Below are 23,160 nucleotides of genomic sequence, written 5' to 3'. Positions count from 1 at the left end.
AGGGGAGCTGTTCTGAGACCATACTGCTGGTGTCCTTTAGGAGGGGAGCTGTTCTGAGACCATACTGCTGGTGTCCTTTACAAAGGAGGGGAGCTGTTCTGAGACCATACTGCTGGTGTCCTTTACAAAGGAGGGGAGCTGTTCTGAGACCATACTGCTGGTGTCCTTTAGGAGGGGAGCTGTTCTGAGACCATACTGCTGGTGTCCTTTACAAAGGAGGGGAGCTGTTCTGAGACCATACTGCTGATGTCCTTTACAAAGGAGGGGAGCTGTTCTGAGACCATACTGCTGGTGTCCTTTAGGAGGGGAGCTGTTCTGAGACCATACTGCTGGTGTCCTTTAGGAGGGGAGCTGTTCTGAGACCATACTGCTGGTGTGCTTTACAAAGGAGGGGAGCTGTTCTGAGACCAGACTGCTGGTGTCCTTTAGGAGGGGAGCTGTTCTGAGACCATACTGCTGGTGTCCTTTAGGAGGGGAGCTGTTCTGAGACCATTCTGCTGGTGTCCTTTAGGAGGGGAACTGTTCTGAGACCATACTGCTGGTGTCCTTTAGGAGGGGAGCTGTTCTGAGACCATACTGCTGGTGTCCTTTAGGAGGGGAGCTGTTCTGAGACCATACTGCTGGTGTCCTTTACAAAGGAGGGAGCTGTTCTGAACACAACACAACCCTACAGTCCTACAACATCCTCAACACAACCCTACAGTCCTACAACATCCTCAACACAACCCTACAGTCCAACAACATCCTCAACACAACCCTACAGTCCTACAACATCCTCAACACAACCCTACAGTCCTACAACATCCTCAACACAACCCTACAGTCCTACAACATCCTCAACACAACCCTACAGTCCAACAACATCCTCAACACAACCCTACAGTCCTACAACATCCTCAACACAACTCTACAGTCCTACAACATCCTCAACACAACCCTACAGTCCAACAACATCCTCAACATGTAGGAACACAGCTGTAATACTGTAATGTTGAACATCCTCAACATGTAGGAACACAGCTCTAATACTGTAATGTTGAACATCCTCAACATGTAGGAACACAGCTCTAATACTTTAATGTTGAACATCCTCAACATGTAGGAACACAGCTCTAATACTTTAATGTTGAACATCCTCAACATGTAGGAACACAGCTCTAATACTTTAATGTTGAACATCCTCAACACAACCCTACAGTCCTACAACATCCTCAACACAACTCTACAGTCCTACAACATCCTCAACACAACCCTACAGTCCAACAACATCCTCAACATGTAGGAACACAGCTGTAATACTGTAATGTTGAACATCCTCAACATGTAGGAACACAGCTCTAATACTGTAATGTTGAACATCCTCAACATGTAGGAACACAGCTCTAATACTGTAATGTTGAACATCCTCAACATGTAGGAACACAGCTCTAATACTGTAATGTTGAACATCCTCAACATGTAGGAACACAGCTCTAATACTGTAATGTTGAACATCCTCAACATGTAGGAACACAGCTCTAATACTGTAATGTTGAACATCCTCAACATGTAGGAACACAGCTCTAATACTGTAATGTTGAACATCCTCAACATGTAGGAACACAGCTCTAATACTGTAATGTTGAACATCCTCAACATGTAGGAACACAGCTCTAATACTTTAATGTTGAACATCCTCAACATGTAGGAACACAGCTCTAATACTGTAATGTTGAACATCCTCAACATGTAGGAACACAGCTCTAATACTGTAATGTTGAACATCCTCAACATGTAGGAACACAGCTCTAATACTGTAATGTTGAACATCCTCAACATGTAGGAACACAGCTCTAATACTTTAATGTTGTTGTACATCCTCAACATGTAGGAACACAGCTCTAATACTTTAATGTTGAACATCCTCAACATGTAGGAACACAGCTCTAATACTTTAATGTTGTTGTACATCCTCAACATGTAGGAACACAGCTCTAATACTTTAATGTTGAACATCCTCAACATGTAGGAACACAGCTCTAATACTTTAATGTTGAACATCCTCAACATGTAGGAACACAGCTCTAATACTGTAATGTTGAACATCCTCAACATGTAGGAACACAGCTCTAATACTGTAATGTTGAACATCCTCAACATGTAGGAACACAGCTCTAGTACTTTAATGCTGTGCTGGTTGTGTAAGAATAACAAACACAAACGAACAGCTATACTGTAGTCCTGTAATTTACTGTAGTGTTGTGGACTGTCTGTTTGTCTGTTCCCCTGCCGACCCTCCCTCCCCTACGTCAGATTATAATCCCCACAGAGACCAGCAGGATTCTGACCCAAATGCATAATCTAATCTGATTTGGTTCCTGGTGGAATGTGTGTCACAAGCCCCTCCCATCACACCACCATAATCTACCAGCTGATGATAATGATGTGGAGAGGATGTGAGCGATGATGGGTCAGTACAGATGTGGCAACATGGTGGCTTTCAGGACAAGAATTTGCTGACTCTAGAACCACCACCATGATTCTAGAACTCTACAACACCCATCCCTCTAGAACTGTAGAACCACCACCATGATTCTAGAACTCTACAACACCCATCCCTCTAGAACTGTAGAACCACCACCATGATTCTAGAACTCGACAACACCCATCCCTCTAGAACTGTAGAACCACCACCATGATTCTAGAACTCTACAACACCCATCCCTCTAGAACTGTAGAACCACCACCATGATTCTAGAACTCTACAACACCCATCCCTCTAGAACTGTAGAACCACCACCATGATTCTAGAACTCGACAACACCCATCCCTCTAGAACTGTAGAACCACCACCATGATTCTAGAACTCTACAACACCCATCCCTCTAGAACTGTAGAACCACCACCATGATTCTAGAACTCTACAACCCCAAGCCATAACTACAGGAATACCCAAGCCAACAGACAGTGGAGATGTTGCTATAACTACAGGAACACCCAAGCCAACAGACAGTGTAGACGTTGCTATAACTACAGGAACACCCAAGCTAACAGGAACAGCCAAGTCAACAGACAGTGGAGACGTTGCTATAACTACAGGAACACCCAAGCCAACCGACAATGGTGACGTTGCTATAACTACAGGAACACCCAAGCCAACAGACAGTGGTGACGTTGCAGTGAGGCAGAGGCATGAAGACCCCTGGGATCATATGACACAGGAAGTAGTTGATACAGACCCAGGCTGGGATCATATGACAGAGGAAGTAGTTGATACAGACCCAGGCTGGGATCATATGACAGAGGAAGTAGTTGATACAGACCCAGGCTGGGATCCTATGACAGAGGAAGTAGTTGATACAGACCCAGGCTGGGATCATATGACAGAGGAAGTAGTTGATACAGACCCAGGCTGGGATCCTATGACAGAGGAAGTAGTTGATACAGACCCAGGCTGGGATCATATGACAGAGGAAGTAGTTGATACAGACCCAGGCTGGGATCCTATGACAGAGGAAGTAGTTGATACAGACCCAGGCTGGGATCCTATGACAGAGGAAGTAGTTGATACAGACCCAGGCTGGGATCCTATGACAGAGGAAGTAGTTGATACAGACCCAGGCTGGGATCCTATGACAGAGGAAGTAGTTGATACAGACCCAGGCTGGGATCCTATGACAGAGGAAGTAGTTGATACAGACCCAGGCTGGGATCATATGACAGAGGAAGTAGTTGATACAGACCCAGGCTGGGATCCTATGACAGAGGAAGTAGTTGATACAGACCCAGGCTGGGATCCTATGACAGAGGAAGTAGTTGATACAGACCCAGGCTGGGATCCTATGACAGAGGAAGTAGTTGATACAGACCCAGGCTGGGATCCTATGACAGAGGAAGTAGTTGATACAGACCCAGGCTGGGATCCTATGACAGAGGAAGTAGTTGACAGAGTACTTGTATAGTCTATTTCCTGAAAAAGCATTGCTGTAAACTTCTAGCCCATCCAGATAGACAGTGTGGCGGTATCTCTCTTCCTTCTATGGCAGAGGAGGTAGGTAAGGGATGTGTTGCCATGGTGATCTGGTCCACAGGCCAGGGCTCTGAGACGTTGCCATGGTGATCTGGTGTTCAGGGCGGGGCTCGGAGGCCACAGGAGGGAAGATGTGATCAGAATCAGAAACCCCAACGTGAACAGCAGCTGGACTGCCAGAGTTTCTCTTCTCTGCTGTTATCATGTTAAGTTGGCCTTTTACAACCGAGGCTGCTGGGCCGGTAGTTAGGGGGCAGCAAGGTGACCCCTGGTTTAGCAGGGGGGCAGGGAGGGGGCAGGGGGTTGCAGGGTGTAAGATGTGCAGCAGGGGGGGCAGAAGCCTTGGCAGAACAGCAGGGATGGGCAGTGAAGGGGGACAGAAGCCCTGGCAGAACAGCAGGGATGGGCAGTGAAGGGGGGCAGAAGCCCTGACAGAACAGCAGGGATGGGCAGTGAAGGGGGGCAGAAGCCTTGGCAGAACAGCAGGGATGGACAGTGAAGGGGGGCAGAACAGCAGGGATGGACAGTGAAGGGGGGCAGAACAGCAGGGATGGACAGTGAAGGGGGGCAGAAGCCCTGGCAGGACAGCAGGGATGGGCAGTGAAGGGGGGCAGAAGGAGAGCAGGATGGCGTCAGTCTTGGCAGAACAGAAAGGAAGTGGTAGGAGGGCAGATAGACACCCTGCAGTGAGACTAATGAGATTCTGACCAGGAAAGGGAAGGCTGGGAATGAAACTCTCTGTTGACAGACTCTGTGGAGGAATAATGCAGCTCCTCTCAGCCTCCGTCTCAACCTCTGTCTCCTCTCCTCTCAGCCTCCGTCTCAACCTCTGTCTCCTCTCCTCTCAGACTCTGTCTCAACCTCTGTCTCCTCTCCTCTCAGCCTCCGTCTCAACCTCTGTCTCCTCTCCACTCTGCCTCCGTCTCAACCTCTGTCTCCTCTCCTCTCAGCCTCTGTCTCAACCTCTGTCTCCTCTCCACTCTGCCTCCGTCTCAACATCTGTCTCTTCTCCTCTCTGCCTTTGTCTCTCAGTGAGACTAACCGTCAGTAGGCGTCTGATCACTGAAGCTGATTGGCCCTGGACCAGATCTAGGAACACAGAGGGAGAAGACAGGAACCACTGCTCAAACAGCTGAGACTGTAGAGACTTCCCAGTCCTCTGGGGTAGAGATAGAACAGAGCTACTGAGAGGGGGAGGCAGGATATACATGGAGGAACCACTGGTCAAACTGCAGAGACTGTAGAGACTTCCCAGTTCTCTGGGGTAGAGATAGAACAGAGCTACTGAGAGGGGGAGGCAGGATATACATGGAGGAACCACTGGTCAAACTGCAGAGACTGTAGAGACTTCCCAGTCTTCTGGGGTAGAGATAGAACAGAGCTACTGAGAGGGGGAGGCAGGATAAACATGGAGGAACCACTTGTCAAACTGCAGAGACTGTAGAGACTTCCCAGTTCTCTGGGGTAGAGATAGAATGTAAAGTTTCCCTGTAGTGGTTCTCTGAGGACCAGGATGTAATGTTTACCTGTAGTGGTTCTCTGAGGACCAGGATGTAATGTTTACCTGTAGTGGTTCCCTGAGGACCAGGATGTAATGTTTCCCTGTAGTGGTTCTCTGAGGACCAGGATGTAATGTTTACCTGTAGTGGTTCTCTGAGGACCAGGATGTAATGTCACTCTCCCCAGACTAGATCTTTATTAATCTGACCCTGAGGGGTCACTCTCCCCAGAGTAGATCTTTATTAATCTGACCCTGAGGGGTCACTCTCCCCAGAGTAGAGGTTTATTAATCTGACCCTGAGGGGTCACTCTCCCCAGAGTAGATCTTTATTAATCTGACCCTGAGGGGTCACTCTACCCAGAGTAGATCTTTATTAATCTGACCCTGAGAGGGGTCACTCTCCCCAGAGTAGATCTTTATTAATCTGACCCTGAGGGGTCACTCTCCCCAGAGTAGATCTTTATTAATCTGACCCTGAGGGGTCACTCTCCCCAGAGTAGATCTTTATTAATCTGACCCTGAGGGGTCACTCTCCCCAGAGTAGAGGTTTATTAATCTGACCCTGAGGGGTCACTCTCCCCAGAGTAGATCTTTATTAATCTGACCCTGAGGGGTCACTCTCCCCAGAGTAGATCTTTATTAATCTGACCCTGAGGGGTCACTCTCCCCAGAGTAGATCTTTATTAATCTGACCCTGAGGGGTCACTGTCCCCAGAGTAGATCTTTATTAATATGACCCTGAGGGGTCACTCTCCCCAGAGTAGATCTTTATTAATCTGACCCTGAGGGGTCACTCTCCCCAGAGTAGATCTTTATTAATCTGACCCTGAGGGGTCACTCTCCCCAGAGTAATCTTTATTAATCTGACCCTGAGGGGTCTAGATCTTTATTAATCTGACCCTGAGGGGTCACTCTCCCCAGAGTAGATCTTTATTAATCTGACCCTGAGGGGTCAGTCTCCCCAGAGTAGATCTTTATTAATCTGACCCTGAGGGGTCTAGATCTTTATTAATCTGACCCTGAGGGGTCACTCTCCCCAGAGTAGATCTTTATTAATCTGACCCTGAGGGGTCAGTCTCCCCAGAGTAGATCTTTATTAATCTGACCCTGAGGGGTCTAGATCTTTATTAATCTGACCCTGAGGGGTCAGTCTCCCCAGAGTAGATCTTTATTAATCTGTCCCTGAGGGGTCACTCTCCCCAGAGTAGAGGTTTATTAATCTGACCCTGAGGGGTCACTCTCCCCAGAGTAGATCTTTATTAATCTGACCCGGAGGGGTCACTCTCCCCAGAGTAGATCTTTATTAATCTGACCCTGAGGGGTCACTCTCCCCAGAGTAGATCTTTATTAATCTGACCCTGAGGGGTCACTCTCCCCAGAGTAATCTGTATTAATCTGACCCTGAGGGGTCTAGATCTTTATTAATCTGACCCTGAGGGGTCACTCTCCCCAGAGTAGATCTTTATTAATCTGACCCTGAGGGGTCAGTCTCCCCAGAGTAGATCTTTATTAATCTGACCCTGAGGGGTCTAGATCTTTATTAATCTGACCCTGAGGGGTCACTCTCCCCAGAGTAGATCTTTATTAATCTGACCCTGAGGGGTCAGTCTCCCCAGAGTAGATCTTTATTAATCTGACCCTGAGGGGTCTAGATCTTTATTAATCTGACCCTGAGGGGTCAGTCTCCCCAGAGTAGATCTTTATTAATCTGTCCCTGAGGGGTCACTCTCCCCAGAGTAGAGGTTTATTAATCTGACCCTGAGGGGTCACTCTCCCCAGAGTAGATCTTTATTAATCTGACCCTGAGGGGTCACTCTCTGCACTCTGTATAAGCCATCTCATCCAATCAGATGGCGTATTCATCACAAAACCATTTGATGTTGCCAATTATTTCAATGATTATTTAATTGGCAAAGTTGGCAAATGTAGGCAGGAAATGCCAACAACGAACAGTGAACCATTGTATTCATACATAATAAAACACATAATGAAAGAAAAGCATTGAAAGTTACAATTCTGTAAAGTTAGTGTTGGAGAGGTGGAACAAATGTTGTTCTCGATCAACAATGACAGACCTCCTGGCATTGACCACTTAGATGGAAAGCTACTGAGGATGGTAGCTGACTCTATAGCCACTCCTATCTGTCATATTTTTAATCTGAGCCTAGAGGAAAGTCTTTGTCCTCAGGCCTGGAGGGAAGCCAAAGTCCTTCCACTACCCAAGAGTGGTAAAGCGGCCTTTACTGGTTCTAACAGCAGACCAATCAGCTTGCTGCCAGCTCTTAGCAAACTGTTGGAGAAAATAGCATTTGACCAAATTCCTCTGCAAACAAATGAACAACAGACTTTCAGCATGCTTATAAAGAAGGGAACTCAACATGTCCTGTACTGACACACTGACTAGTCTCTGTAGGTCAGGTGGTCTGGAGAAGTCAAACTGTTAGAGCAGCGATCTGATGATGATGTGAACTTATTGCTCCATTTCTCGAGACTCAACAGCCCTCTCTCTCTCCCCCCTCTCTCTCTCTTTCTTTCTCTCTCTCTCTCTCTCTCTGCTCTCTCTCTCCCTCTCTCTCTCTCGCTCTCTCCTCTCTCTCTCTATCTCTCTTCTCTCTCTCTCTCCTCTCTCTCTCCTCTCTCTCTCTCTCCTCTCTCTCTCCTCTCTCTCTCTCTCTCTCTCTCTCCTCTCTCTCTCTCCTCTAGACCATTGTGTCCTTCCAGGTGTCAGTTAAAGAGGAGGACTGGATCGTAGTGACCCTGGAGCCATCTGACCTGCGGGAGAACGTGACGGGGTATGCTGCCCGGGTGATGGGCGAGCCCCGAACCCACCTGCTACCATTCCTGAACCTGACCGACCCCACCGCGACACCTCTGGTCTTTAACTCCTCCCACCACGGACTCTGCTACACCGTTAGCCTGCTGCTCAGACAGGGGAAGACCTGGTCCAAGTCCATCCAGACTATATCTGTTCTCACCAGTAAGTATTCAGACAGGGGAAGACCTGGTCCAAGTCCATCCAGACTATATCTGTTCTCACCAGTAAGTATTCAGACAGGGGAAGACCTGGTCCAAGTCCATCCAGACTGTATCTGTTCTCACCAGTAAGTATTCAGATAGGGGAAGACCTGGTCCAAGTCCATCCAGACTATATCTGTTCTCACCAGTAAGTATTCAGACAGGGGGAGACCTGGTCCAAGTCCATCCAGACTATATCTGTTCTCACCAGTAAGTATTCAGACAGGGGGAGACCTGGTCCAAGTCCATCCAGACTATATCTGTTCTCACCAGTAAGTATTCAGACAGGGGGAGACCTGGTCCAAGTCCATCCAGACTGTATCTGTTCTCACCAGTAAGTATTCAGACAGGGGGAGACCTGGTCCAAGTCCATCCAGACTGTATCTGTTCTCACCAGTAAGTATTCAGATAGGGGAAGACCTGGTCCAAGTCCATCCAGACTATATCTGTTCTCACCAGTAAGTATTCAGACAGGGGGAGACCTGGTCCAAGTCCATCCAGACTATATCTGTTCTCACCAGTAAGTATTCAGACAGGGGGAGACCTGGTCCAAGTCCATCCAGACTATATCTGTTCTCACCAGTAAGTATTCAGATAGGGGAAGACCTGGTCCAAGTCCAACTGTCCTGAATCCAGCTCAATAGAGTTTGCTTAAGATCAGTATTTGTTCTCTCATAGATACACTATGTGCGTGACTTGTTGTGTTTGTTAGTCATCTCTATAATTATTTCCCATTCTTCACTGTGGAGGTTGTGGTGGTTGTTGTGCCCCTGACCAGGTAGTCAGTCAGGCCTGATGGTGTATCTGTTGTCCGTCTGTCCCCCTGCAGAGCCGCGTCCGGTGGACAGTGTGGTGATCACAGACTACCCAGAGGCTCCAGAGACAGGTGTGGTGTTTGAGATCAGCTCCCCAGAGAACAACGTCTTCAGTCGGGTCAACATCAGCTATGCAGAGGGCCGGGAGCAGAGATCCATGCTCTATAAAGGTGAGGCCTCTGGCTGGGCAGACTGGAACAACAGGTGTAGCTGACTAGCCTGTTCTGGACAGACTGGAACAACAGGTGTAGCTGACTAGCCCGTTCTGGACAGACTGGAACAACAGGTGTAGCTGACTAGCCCGTTCTGGACAGACTGGAAGAACAGGTGTAGCTGACTAGCCCGTTCTGGACAGACTGGAACAACAGGTGTAGCTGACTAGCCCGTTCTGGACAGACTGGAACAACAGGTGTAGCTGACTAGCCCGTTCTGGACAGACTGGAACAACAGGTGTAGCTGACTAGCCCGTTCTGGACAGACTGGAACAACAGGTGTAGCTGACTAGCCCGTTCTGGACAGACTGGAACAACAGGTGTAGCTGACTAGCCCGTTCTGGACAGACTGGAAGAACAGGTGTAGCTGACTAGCCTGTTCTGGGCAGACTGGAACAACAGGTGTAGCTGACTAGCCCGTTCTGGACAGACTGGAACAACAGGTGTAGCTGACTAGCCCGTTCTGGACAGACTGGAACAACAGATGAAGCTGACTAGCCCGTTCTGGACAGACTGGAACAACAGGTGTAGCTGACTAGCCCGTTCTGGACAGACTGGAACAACAGGTGTAGCTGACTAGCCCGTTCTGGGCAGACTAGAACAACAGGTGTAGCTGACTAGCCCGTTCTGGACAAACTGGAACAACAGGTGTAGCTGACTAGCCCGTTCTGGACAGACTGGAACAACAGGTGTAGCTGACTAGCCCGTTCTGGACAGACTGGGACAACAGGTGTAGCTGACTAGCCCGTTCTGGACAGACTGGAACAACATGTGTAGCTGACTAGCCCGTTCTGGACAGACTGGAACAACAGGTGTAGCTGACTAGCCCGTTCTGGACAGACTGGAACAACAGGTGAAGCTGACTAGCCCGTTCTGGACAGACTGGAACAACAGGTGTAGCTGACTAGCCCGTTCTGGACAGACTGGAACAACAGGTGTAGCTGACTAGCTCGTTCTGGACAGACTGGAACAACAGGTGTAGCTGACTAGCCCGTTCTGGACAGACTGGAACAACAGGTGTAGCTGACTAGCCCGTTCTGGACAGACTGGAACAACAGTTGAAGCTGACTAGCCCGTTCTGGACAGACTGGAACAACAGGTGTAGCTGACTAGCCCGTTCTGGACAGACTGGAACAACAGGTGTAGCTGACTAGCTCGTTCTGGACAGACTGGAACAACAGGTGTAGCTTACTAGCCCGTTCTGGACAGACTGGAACAACAGGTGTAGCTGACTAGCCCGTTCTGGACAGACTGGAACAACAGGTGTAGCTGACTAGCCCGTTCTGGACAGACTGGAACAACAGGTGTAGCTTTCTAGCCCGTTCTGGACAGACTGGAACAACAGGTGTAGCTGACTAGCCCGTTCTGGACAGACTGGAACAAGAGGTGTAGCTGACTAGCCCGTTCTGGACAGACTGGAAAAACAGGTGTAGCTGACTAGCCCGTTCTGGACAGACTGGAACAATAGGTGTAGCTGACTAGCCCGTTCTGGACAGACTGGAACAACAGGTGTAGCTGACTAGCCCGTTCTGGACAGAGTGGAACAACAGGTGTAGCTGACTAGCCCGTTCTGGACAGACTGGAACAACAGGTGTAGCTGACTAGCCCGTTCTGGACAGACTGGAACAACAGGTGTAGCTGACTAGCCCGTTCTGGGCAGACTGGAACAACAGGTGTAGCTGACTAGCCCGTTCTGGACAAACTGGAACAACAGGTGCAGCTGACTAGCCCGTTCTGGACAAACTGGAACAACAGGTGTAGCTGACTAGCCCGTTCTGGACAGACTAGAAGAACAGGTGTAGCTGACTAGCCCGTTCTGGACAGACTATAACAACAGGTGTAGCTGACTAGCCCGTTCTGGACAGACTGGAACAACAGGTGTAGCTGACTAGCCCGTTCTGGACAGACTGGAACAACAGGTGTAGCTGACTAGCCCGTTCTGGACAGACTGGAACAACAGGTGTAGCTGACTAGCCCGTTCTGGACAGACTGGAACAACAGGTGTAGCTGACTAGCCCGTTCTGGACAGACTGGAACAACAGGTGTAGCTGACTAGCCCGTTCTGGACAGACTGGAACAACAGGTGTAGCTGACTAGCCCGTTCTGGGCAGACTGGAACAACAGGTGTAGCTGACTAGCCCGTTCTGGACACACTGGAACAACAGGTGTAGCTGACTAGCCCGTTCTGGACAGACTGGAACAACAGGTGTAGCTGACTAGCCCGTTCTGGACAGACTGGAACAACAGGTGAAGCTGACTAGCCCGTTCTGGACAGACTGGAACAACAGGTGTAGCTGACTAGCCCGTTCTGGACAGACTGGAACAACAGGTGTAGCTGACTAGCTCGTTCTGGACAGACTGGAACAACAGGTGTAGCTTACTAGCTCGTTCTGGACAGACTGGAACAACAGGTGTAGCTGACTAGCCCGTTCTGGACAGACTGGAACAACAGGTGTAGCTGACTAGTCCGTTCTGGACAGACTGGAACAACAGGTGTAGCTTTCTAGCCCGTTCTGGACAGACTGGAACAACAGGTGTCGCTTACTAGCCCGTTCTGGATAGACTGTAACAACAGGTGTAGCTGACTAGCCCGTTCTGGACAGACTGGAACAACAGGTGTAGCTGACTAGCCCGTTCTGGACAGACTGGAACAACAGGTGTAGCTGACTAGCCCGTTCTGGACAGACTGGAACAACAGGTGTAGCTGACTAGCCCGTTCTCGGCAGACTGGAACAACAGGTGTAGCTGACTAGCCCGTTCTGGACAGACTGGAACAACAGGTGTAGCTGACTAGCCCGTTCTGGACAGACTGGAACAACAGGTGTAGCTGACTAGCCCGTTCTGGACAGACTGGAACAACAGGTGTAGCTGACTAGCCCGTTCTGGACAGACTGGAACAACAGGTGTAGCTGACTAGCCCGTTCTGGACAGACTGGAACAACAGGTGTAGCTGACTAGCCCGTTCTGGACAGACTGGAACAACAGGTGTAGCTGACTAGCCCGTTCTGGACAGACTGGAACAACAGGTGTAGCTGACTAGCCCGTTCTGGACAGACTGGAACAACAGGTGTAGCTGACTAGCCCGTTCTGGACAGTTCAGCGTTTACTTATTTGAGTTGGATCGACTGAGTTGAGCAGGTCTGTATTAGGTCATGTTTGGGGGCAGGCCCACCGATCAGACTTCAATGTTTCTTGTTCACAGACACAAGTTGAAGACTTATGTGTTCTGTCCTCAAATTTATATAAAGCAGACTGTTATGTTCTGTGTTATAGTTTTCTATAAAGGGAAGACTTCTGTGTTCTAGACTTCTATAAAGGGAAGACTGTTCTGTGTTCTAGACTTCTATGAAGGAAAGACTGTTCTGTGTTCTAGACTTCTATAAAGGAGTAACTGTTCTGTGTTCTAGACCTCTATAAAGGAAAGACTGTTCTGTGTTCTAGACCTCTATAAAGGAAAGACTGTTCTGTGTTCTAGACTTCTATGAAGGAAAGACTGTTCTGTGTTCTAGACCTCTATGAAGGAAAGACTGTTCTGTGTTCTAGACTTCTATAAGGGAAAGACTGTGTTTAAACACTGGCTCCCTGGGACGTGTTACAGCAACATCTCCTTCCAGCTGATCTCTGAAGCTACAGTCAACAGAACCACACTGGTCCGACGCAGCGACCTGACCCATGAACCCCGGCAACACAGGACAGGTAGATACTATATACCCATGAACCCCGGCAACACAGGACAGGTAGATACTATATACCCATGAACCCCGGCAACACAGGACAGGTAGATACTATATACCCATGAACCCCAGCAACACAGGACAGGTAGATACTATATACCCATGAATCCCGGCAACACAGGACAGGTAGATACTATATACCCATGAACCCCGGCAACACAGGACAGGTAGATACTATATACCCATGAACCCCGGCAACACAGGACAGGTAGATACTATATACCCATGAACCCCGGCAACACAGGACAGGTAGATACTATATACCCATGAACCCCGGCAACACAGGACAGGTAGATACTATATACCCCACAGGACAGGTAACTAACTACATACCCCATGAGTCCTGGCAACACAGGACAGGTAACTAACTACATACCCCATGAGTCCTGGCAACACAGGACAGGTATCTAACTACATACCCCATGAGTCCCGGCAACACAGGACAGGTAACTAACTACATACCCCATGAGTCCCGGCAACACAGGACAGGTAACTAACTACATACCCCATGAGTCCCGGCAACACAGGACAGGTAACTAACTACATACCCCATGAGTCCCGGCAACACAACACAGGTAACTAACTACATACCCCATGAGTCCCGGCAACACAGGACAGGTAACTAACTACATACCCCATGAGTCCGGGCAACACAGGACAGGTAACTAACTACATACCCCATGAGTCCCGGCAACACAGGACAGGTAGATACTATATACCCCACAGGACAGGTAACTAACTACATACCCCACAACACAGGACAGGTAACTAACTATATACCCCACAACACAGGACAGGTAGATACTACATACCCCACAGGACAGGTAACTAACTACATCCCCCATGAGAACGTTATTGAACCAGTCAGGTTGTTATTGAACTTTGTATTTATGTTACCTTTACTTAACTAGGCAAGTCAGTTAAGAACACATTCAGAAGGACAGAAGGACAGATTTGTACCTTTCAGGGATTCAAACTTGCAACCTTTCGGTTACTAGTCCAACACTCTAACCACTAGGCTACGCTGCCGCCCCTAGTCACTAGTAACAGCATTTCTATGGAGATGGCAAACTAATACTAATGTTTGTGTTTCACTGCAGTGCCCAACCCTCCCCTCAACATCTCCCATAAGATCGTACCACTCAGCCAGAGGGTGCTACCAGGGGGGGTCCCTAGCTCCGAGGTGACCCAGGACACGCTCCGGCGGGCGCGGGATGTCCCCCTCATAGAGGAACAGGAATTACAGGAGAACCAGGAGATACAGGAAGTGATCTCAGAGGAGGTGGTGGGCGGAACCACCCAGGTCTCCTACAGCTCCGCCCCTCAGGGCTTCAACAGCTCGACAGGCTATGCCACCTCTATCTCTAACACTAACAACACAGAAGAAGAGACCGCCACGCAGCCCTATTGGCCGGAGCCCTACGGTAGTCCCTCCCCTACGGATGGAGAGGAGGAGTTTGTGAACGCGGTGGTCCCAGAGTATGAGGACTCCAATGAGCCGGGCTCTGCCATGAGCCTGCCTCCAGAGATCTCCGTCACCCCCACCCGCTTTCCCCCCATACTGCTGGAGCTACGCTGGCTACCCCCCCGACCCCCCACCACATACGACGGGTTCAACGTCTACATCTACAGAGACGGTAAGCTAAAGGCCACTACGGTGGTCAATAAGAACCACATACGACAGGTTCAACGTCTACATCTACAGAGACAGTAAGCTAAAGGCCACTACGGTGGTCAATAAGAACCACATACGACAGGTTCAACGTCTACAGAGACGGTAAGCTGAAGGCCACTACGGTGGTCAATAAGAACCACATACGTCAGGTTCAACGTCTACATCCACAGAGACGGTAAGCTGAAGGCCACTACGGTGGTCAATAAGAACCACATACGACAGGTTCAACGTCTACATCTACAGAGACGGTAAGCTAAAGGCCACTACGGTGGTCAATAAGAACCACATACGACAGGTTCAACGTCTACATCTACAGAGACGGTAAGCTAAAGGCCACTACGGTGGTCAATAAGAACCACATACGACAGGTTCAACGTCTACATCTACAGAGACGGTAAGCTAAAGGCCACTACGGTGGTCAATAAGAACCACATACGACAGGTTCAACGTCTACATCTACAGAGACGGTAAGCTGAAGGCCACTACGGTGGTCAATAAGAACCACATACGACAGGTTCAACGTCTACATCTACAGAGACGGTAAGCTAAAGGCCACTACGGTGGTCAATAAGAACCACATACGACAGGTTCAACGTCTACATCTACAGAGACGGTAAGCTGAAGGCCACTACGGTGGTCAATAAGAACCACATACGACAGGTTCAACGTCTACATCTACAGAGACGGTAAGCTAAAGGCCACTACGGTGGTCAATAAGAACCACATACGACAGGTTCAACGTCTACATCTACAGAGACAGTAAGCTAAAGGCCACTACGGTGGTCAATAAGAACCACATACGACAGGTTCAACGTCTACAGAGACGGTAAGCTGAAGGCCACTACGGTGGTCAATAAGAACCACATACGACAGGTTCAACGTCTACATCTACAGAGACGGTAAGCTAAAGGCCACTACGGTGGTCAATAAGAACCACATACGACAGGTTCAACGTCTACATCTACAGAGACGGTAAGCTAAAGGCCACTACGGTGGTCAATAAGAACCACATACGATAGGTTCAACGTCTACATCTACAGAGACGGTAAGCTAAAGGCCACTACGGTGGTCAATAAGAACCACATACGACAGGTTCAACGTCTACATCTACAGAGACGGTAAGCTAAAGGCCACTACGGTGGTCAATAAGAACCACATACGACAGGTTCAACGTCTACATCTACAGAGACGGTAAGCTAAAGGCCACTACGGTGGTCAATAAGAACCACATACGACAGGTTCAACGTCTACATCTACAGAGACGGTAAGCTAAAGGCCACTACGGTGGTCAATAAGAACCACATACGATAGGTTCAACGTCTACATCTACAGAGACGGTAAGCTAAAGGCCACTACGGTGGTCAATAAGAACCACATACGATAGGTTCAACGTCTACATCTACAGAGACGGTAAGCTGAAGGCCACTACGGTGGTCAATAAGAACCACATACGACAGGTTCAACGTCTACATCTACAGAGACGGTAAGCTGAAGGCCACTACGGTGGTCAATAAGAACCACATACGACAGGTTCAACGTCTACATCTACAGAGACGGTAAGCTGAAGGCCACTACGGTGGTCAATAAGAACCACATACGACAGGTTCAACGTCTACATCTACAGAGACGGTAAGCTAAAGGCCACTACGGTGGTCAATAAGAACCACATACGACAGGTTCAACGTCTACATCTACAGAGACGGTAAGCTAAAGGCCACTACGGTGGTCAATAAGAACCACATACGACAGGTTCAACGTCTACATCTACAGAGACGGTAAGCTAAAGGCCACTACGGTGGTCAATAAGAACCACATACGACAGGTTCAACGTCTACATCTACAGAGACGGTAAGCTAAAGGCCACTACGGTGGTCAATAAGAACCACATACGACAGGTTCAACGTCTACATCTACAGAGACGGTAAGCTAAAGGCCACTACGGTGGTCAATAAGAACCACATACGACAGGTTCAACGTCTACATCTACAGAGACGGTAAGCTGAAGGCCACTACGGTGGTCAATAAGAACCACATACGACAGGTTCAACGTCTACATCTACAGAGACGGTAAGCTGAAGGCCACTACGGTGGTCAATAAGAACCACATACGACAGGTTCAACGTCTACATCTACAGAGACGGTAAGCTGAAGGCCACTACGGTGGTCAATAAGAACCACATACGACAGGTTCAACGTCTACATCTACAGAGACGGTAAGCTGAAGGCCACTACGGTGGTCAATAAGAACCACATACGACAGGTTCAACGTCTACATCTACAGAGACGGTAAGCTAAAGGCCACTACGGTGGTCAATAAGAACCACATACGACAGGTTCAACGTCTACATCTACAGAGACGGTAAGCTGAAGGCCACTACGGTGGTCAATAAGAACCACATACGACAGGTTCAACGTCTACATCTACAGAGACGGTAAGCTAAAGGCCACTACGGTGGTCAATAAGAACCACATACGACAGGTTCAACGTCTACATCTACAGAGACGGTAAGCTAAAGGCCACTACGGTGGTCAATAAGAACCACATACGACAGGTTCAACGTCTACATCTACAGAGACGGTAAGCTGAAGGCCACTACGGTGGTCAATAAGAACCACATACGACAGGTTCAACGTCTACATCTACAGAGACGGTAAGCTAAAGGCCACTACGGTGGTCAATAAGAACCACATACGACAGGTTCAATGTCTACATCTACAGAGACGGTAAGCTAAAGGCCACTACGGTGGTCAATAAGAACCACATACGACAGGTTCAACGTCTACATCTACAGAGACGGTAAGCTAAAGGCCACTACGGTGGTCAATAAGAACCACATACGACAGGTTCAACGTCTACATCTACAGAGACGGTAAGCTAAAGGCCACTACGGTGGTCAATAAGAACCACATACGACAGGTTCAATGTCTACATCTACAGAGACGGTAAGCTAAAGGCCACTACGGTGGTCAATAAGAACCACATACGACAGGTTCAACGTCTACATCTACAGAGATGGTAAGCTAAAGGCCACTACGGTGGTCAATAAGAACCACATACGATAGGTTCAACGTCTACATCTACAGAGACGGTAAGCTGAAGGCCACTACGGTGGTCAATAAGAACCACATACGACAGGTTCAACGTCTACATCTACAGAGACGGTAAGCTGAAGGCCACTACGATGGTCAATAAGAACCACATACGACAGGTTCAACGTCTACATCTACAGAGACGGTAAGCTAAAGGCCACTACGGTGGTCAATAAGAACCACATACGGCAGGTTCAACGTCTACATCTACAGAGACGGTAAGCTAAAGGCCACTACGGTGGTCAATAAGAACCACATACGACAGGTTCAACGTCTACATCTACAGAGACGGTAAGCTGAAGGCCACTACGGTGGTCAATAAGAACCACATACGACAGGTTCAACGTCTACATCTACAGAGACGGTAAGCTAAAGGCCACTACGGTGGTCAATAAGAACCACATACGACAGGTTCAACGTCTACATCTACAGAGACGGTAAGCTAAAGGCCACTACGGTGGTCAATAAGAACCACATACGAATGGTTCAACGTCTACATCTACAGAGACGGTAAGCTAAAGGCCACTACGGTGGTCAATAAGAACCACATACGACAGGTTCAACGTCTACATCTACAGAGACGGTAAGCTGAAGGCCACTATGGTGGTCAATAAGAACCACATACGACAGGTTCAACGTCTACATCTACAGAGACGGTAAGCTGAAGGCCACTACGGTGGTCAATAAGAACCACATACGACAGGTTCAACGTCTACATCTACAGAGACGGTAAGCTAAAGGCCACTACGGTGGTCAATAAGAACCACATACGACAGGTTCAACGTCTACATCTACAGAGACGGTAAGCTGAAGGCCACTACGGTGGTCAATAAGAACCACATACGACAGGTTCAACGTCTACATCTACAGAGACGGTAAGCTAAAGGCCACTACGGTGGTCAATAAGAACCACATACGACAGGTTCAACGTCTACATCTACAGAGACGGTAAGCTAAAGGCCACTACGGTGGTCAATAAGAACCACATACGACAGGTTCAACGTCTACATCTACAGAGACGGTAAGCTGAAGGCCACTACGGTGGTCAATAAGAACCACATACGACAGGTTCAACGTCTACATCTACAGAGACGGTAAGCTAAAGGCCACTACGGTGGTCAATAAGAACCACATACGACAGGTTCAACGTCTACATCTACAGAGACGGTAAGCTAAAGGCCACTACGGTGGTCAATAAGAACCACATACGACAGGTTCAACGTCTACATCTACAGAGACGGTAAGCTAAAGGCCACTACGGTGGTCAATAAGAACCACATACGACAGGTTCAACGTCTACATCTACAGAGACGGTAAGCTAAAGGCCACTACGGTGGTCAATAAGAACCACATACGACAGGTTCAACGTCTACATCTACAGAGACGGTAAGCTAAAGGCCACTACGGTGGTCAATAAGAACCACATACGACAGGTTCAACGTCTACATCTACAGAGACGGTAAGCTGAAGGCCACTATGGTGGTCAATAAGAACCACATACGACAGGTTCAACCTCTACATCTACAGAGACGGTAAGCTGAAGGCCACTACGGTGGTCAATAAGAACCACATACGACAGGTTCAACGTCTACATCTACAGAGACGGTAAGCTAAAGGCCACTACGGTGGTCAATAAGAACCACATACGACAGGTTCAACGTCTACATCTACAGAGACGGTAAGCTGAAGGCCACTACGGTGGTCAATAAGAACCACATACGACAGGTTCAACGTCTACATCTACAGAGACGGTAAGCTAAAGGCCACTACGGTGGTCAATAAGAACCACATACGACAGGTTCAACGTCTACATCTACAGAGACGGTAAGCTAAAGGCCACTACGGTGGTCAATAAGAACCACATACGACAGGTTCAACGTCTACATCTACAGAGACGGTAAGCTGAAGGCCACTACGGTGGTCAATAAGAACCACATACGACAGGTTCAACGTCTACATCTACAGAGACGGTAAGCTAAAGGCCACTACGGTGGTCAATAAGAACCACATACGACAGGTTCAACGTCTACATCTACAGAGACGGTAAGCTAAAGGCCACTACGGTGGTCAATAAGAACCACATACGACAGGTTCAACGTCTACATCTACAGAGACGGTAAGCTAAAGGCCACTACGGTGGTCAATAAGAACCACATACGACAGGTTCAACGTCTACATCTACAGAGACGGTAAGCTAAAGGCCACTACGGTGGTCAATAAGAACCACATACGACAGGTTCAACGTCTACATCTACAGAGACGGTAAGCTGAAGGCCACTACGGTGGTCAATAAGAACCACATACGACAGGTTCAACGTCTACATCTACAGAGACGGTAAGCTGAAGGCCACTACGGTGGTCAATAAGAACCACATACGACAGGTTCAACGTCTACATCTACAGAGACGGTAAGCTGAAGGCCACTACGGTGGTCAATAAGAACCACATACGATAGGTTCAACGTCTACATCTACAGAGACGGTAAGCTAAAGGCCACTACGGTGGTCAATAAGAACCACATACGACAGGTTCAACGTCTACATCTACAGAGACGGTAAGCTGAAGGCCACTACGGTGGTCAATAAGAACCACATACGACAGGTTCAACGTCTACATCTACAGAGACAGTAAGCTGAAGGCCACTACGGTGGTCAATAAGAACCACATACGACAGGTTCAACGTCTACAGAGACGGTAAGCTAAAGGCCACTACGGTGGTCAATAAGAACCACATACGACAGGTTCAACGTCTACATCTACAGAGACAGTAAGCTGAAGGCCACTACGGTGGTCAATAAGAACCACATACGACAGGTTCAACGTCTACGTCTACAGAGACGGTAAGCTGAAGGCCACTACGGTGGTCAATAAGAACCACATACGACAGGTTCAACGTCTACAGAGACGGTAAGCTAAAGGCCACTACGGTGGTCAATAAGAACCACATACGATAGGTTCAACGTCTACATCTACAGAGACGGTAAGCTAAAGGCCACTACGGTGGTCAATAAGAACCACATACGACAGGTTCAACGTCTACATCTACAGAGACGGTAAGCTAAAGGCCACTACGGTGGTCAATAAGAACCACATACGACAGGTTCAACGTCTACATCTACAGAGACGGTAAGCTAAAGGCCACTACGGTGGTCAATAAGAACCAAGACCACATTCACAAAGACTCTCAGAAAAGAAGTGCAGATATTGGAATTACTTTTTGCCTTTTAGATCATAATGAATAAGACTGATCCTAGATCAGTATTCATGGGCTCCTATGTTGTCAGCTGAAGGTAATAGCTGAATGGTATCTGTTGTGTCCTGATCCTAGATCAGTATTCCTGGGCTCCTATGTTGTCAGCTGAAGGTAATAGCTGAATGGTATCTGTTGTGTCCTGATCCTAGATCATTATTCCTGTAGTAAGGGCTCCTATGTTGTCAGATGAAGGTAATAGCTGAATGGTATCTGCTGTGACCTGTGCTGTTTCGACCTCTCTGAGCCCTGTCTCCCCGTCCTCAGGTAACTCTACAGAGACGGCCACGGTGGATGAGAACACTCATGAGTTCTTCACGGAGCTGACAGAGCCTGGTACCTACAGAGTCCAGGTCACCACACTGAGCTCTGCAGGAGACTGTGAGGCCAGGGAGAGCACCGCGTATACAGGGCTCACCTTCTATCTCAGTATGTATAGCCTGACCCTGACCCTAACCCTAACCCTGACCCAAACACTGACCCTAACCCTGATCCTAACCCTAACACTGACCCTGACCCTAACCCTAACCCTGACCCTAACCCTGACCCTGACCCTAACCCTAACCCTGACCCAAACACTGACCCTAACCCTGATCCTAACCCTAACACTGACCCTAACCCTGACCCTAACCCTGACCCTAACACTGACCCTGACCCTAATCCTAACTCTGAAATTCTGTGTTTTACTGTATTTAATTGTTTTAATTGTCCAATAAATCCCCAAAACAACCATTGAATGCCCCAGGCCCCAGTGGAGAGGTGCTGGAGCAGCCCCAGGAGCGGCCCCAGGGTGTCAGTATCAGGCTGCTGGGCTCCAGTACTGCAGCGGTGTCCTGGGCCCTGTCCTCTGAGAGCCACAACGGCAGCCTGGTGTCAGTCCTGTCCCTAACCTGCCTCCGACCCAGCCTCAGCCAACGCATGGAGAACACATACTGCAGTGAGGTAAGACTAACTAACCTGCTAGTCTATAGCTGTTCATAACCCTTTATAACCAACCTGCTAGTCTACATAGCTGTTCATAACCCTTTATAACTAGTCTACATAGCTGTTCATAACCCTTTATAACCAACCTGCTAGTCTACATAGCTGTTTTATAACCCTTTATAACCAACCTGCTAGTCTACATAGCTGTTCATAACCCTTTATAACTAGTCTACATAGCTGTTCACAACCCTTTATATCCAACCTGCTAGTCTACATAGCTGTTCATAACCCTTTATAACTAGTCTACATAGCTGTTCATAAACCTTTATAACCAACCTGCTAGTCTATAGCTGTGCATAACCCTTTATAACCAACCTGCTAGTCTATAGCTGTTCATAACCCTTTATAACCAACCTGCTAGTCTATAGCTGTTCACAACCCTTTATATCCAACCTGCTAGTATACATAGCTGCTCATAATCCTTTATAACTAGTCTACATAGCTGTTCATAACCCTTTATAACCAACCTGCTAGTCTACATAGCTGTTTCACAACCCTTTATAACCAACCTGCTAGTCTACATAGCTGTTCACAACCCTTTATAACTAGTCTACATAGCTGTTCACAACCCTTTATATCCAACCTGCTAGTCTACATAGCTGTTCATAACCCTTTATAACTAGTCTACATAGCTGTTCATAAACCTTTATAACCAACCTGCTAGTCTATAGCTGTGCATAACCCTTTATAACCAACCTGATAGTCTATAGCTGTTCATAACCCTTTATAACCAACCTGCTAGTCTATAGCTGTTCATAACCCTTTATAACCAACCTGCTAGTCTATAGCTGTTCACAACCCTTTATATCCAACCTGCTAGTCTACATAGCTGCTCATAATCCTTTATAACTAGTCTACATAGCTGTTCATAACCC

The 23,160-nt window shown here is 48.1% G+C and overlaps 1 protein-coding gene across 1 annotated transcript in view; it reads left to right on the top strand.

The window, feature by feature from the left end:
• Positions 1-23,160, top strand: part of LOC110517956 (receptor-type tyrosine-protein phosphatase O) — a 109,178-nt gene that overhangs the window by 30,104 nt on the left and 55,914 nt on the right. Inside the window, exons 2-7 of the mRNA XM_036945524.1 lie at positions 8,214-8,487; positions 9,355-9,510; positions 13,096-13,248; positions 14,387-14,923; positions 21,569-21,730; positions 22,047-22,243. Coding sequence (XP_036801419.1) covers positions 8,214-8,487; positions 9,355-9,510; positions 13,096-13,248; positions 14,387-14,923; positions 21,569-21,730; positions 22,047-22,243 — 1,479 coding nt within the window. The remainder of the gene's footprint in view (positions 1-8,213; positions 8,488-9,354; positions 9,511-13,095; positions 13,249-14,386; positions 14,924-21,568; positions 21,731-22,046; positions 22,244-23,160) is intronic.

The sequence above is a fragment of the Oncorhynchus mykiss genome, chromosome 15, assembly GCF_013265735.2.
Source record: "Oncorhynchus mykiss isolate Arlee chromosome 15, USDA_OmykA_1.1, whole genome shotgun sequence".
In the NCBI taxonomy this organism is placed as follows: Eukaryota; Metazoa; Chordata; class Actinopteri; order Salmoniformes; family Salmonidae; genus Oncorhynchus; species Oncorhynchus mykiss.
Note: the sequence above shows the minus strand (reverse complement) of the source record. Positions and strands in the feature narration are given on the sequence as shown.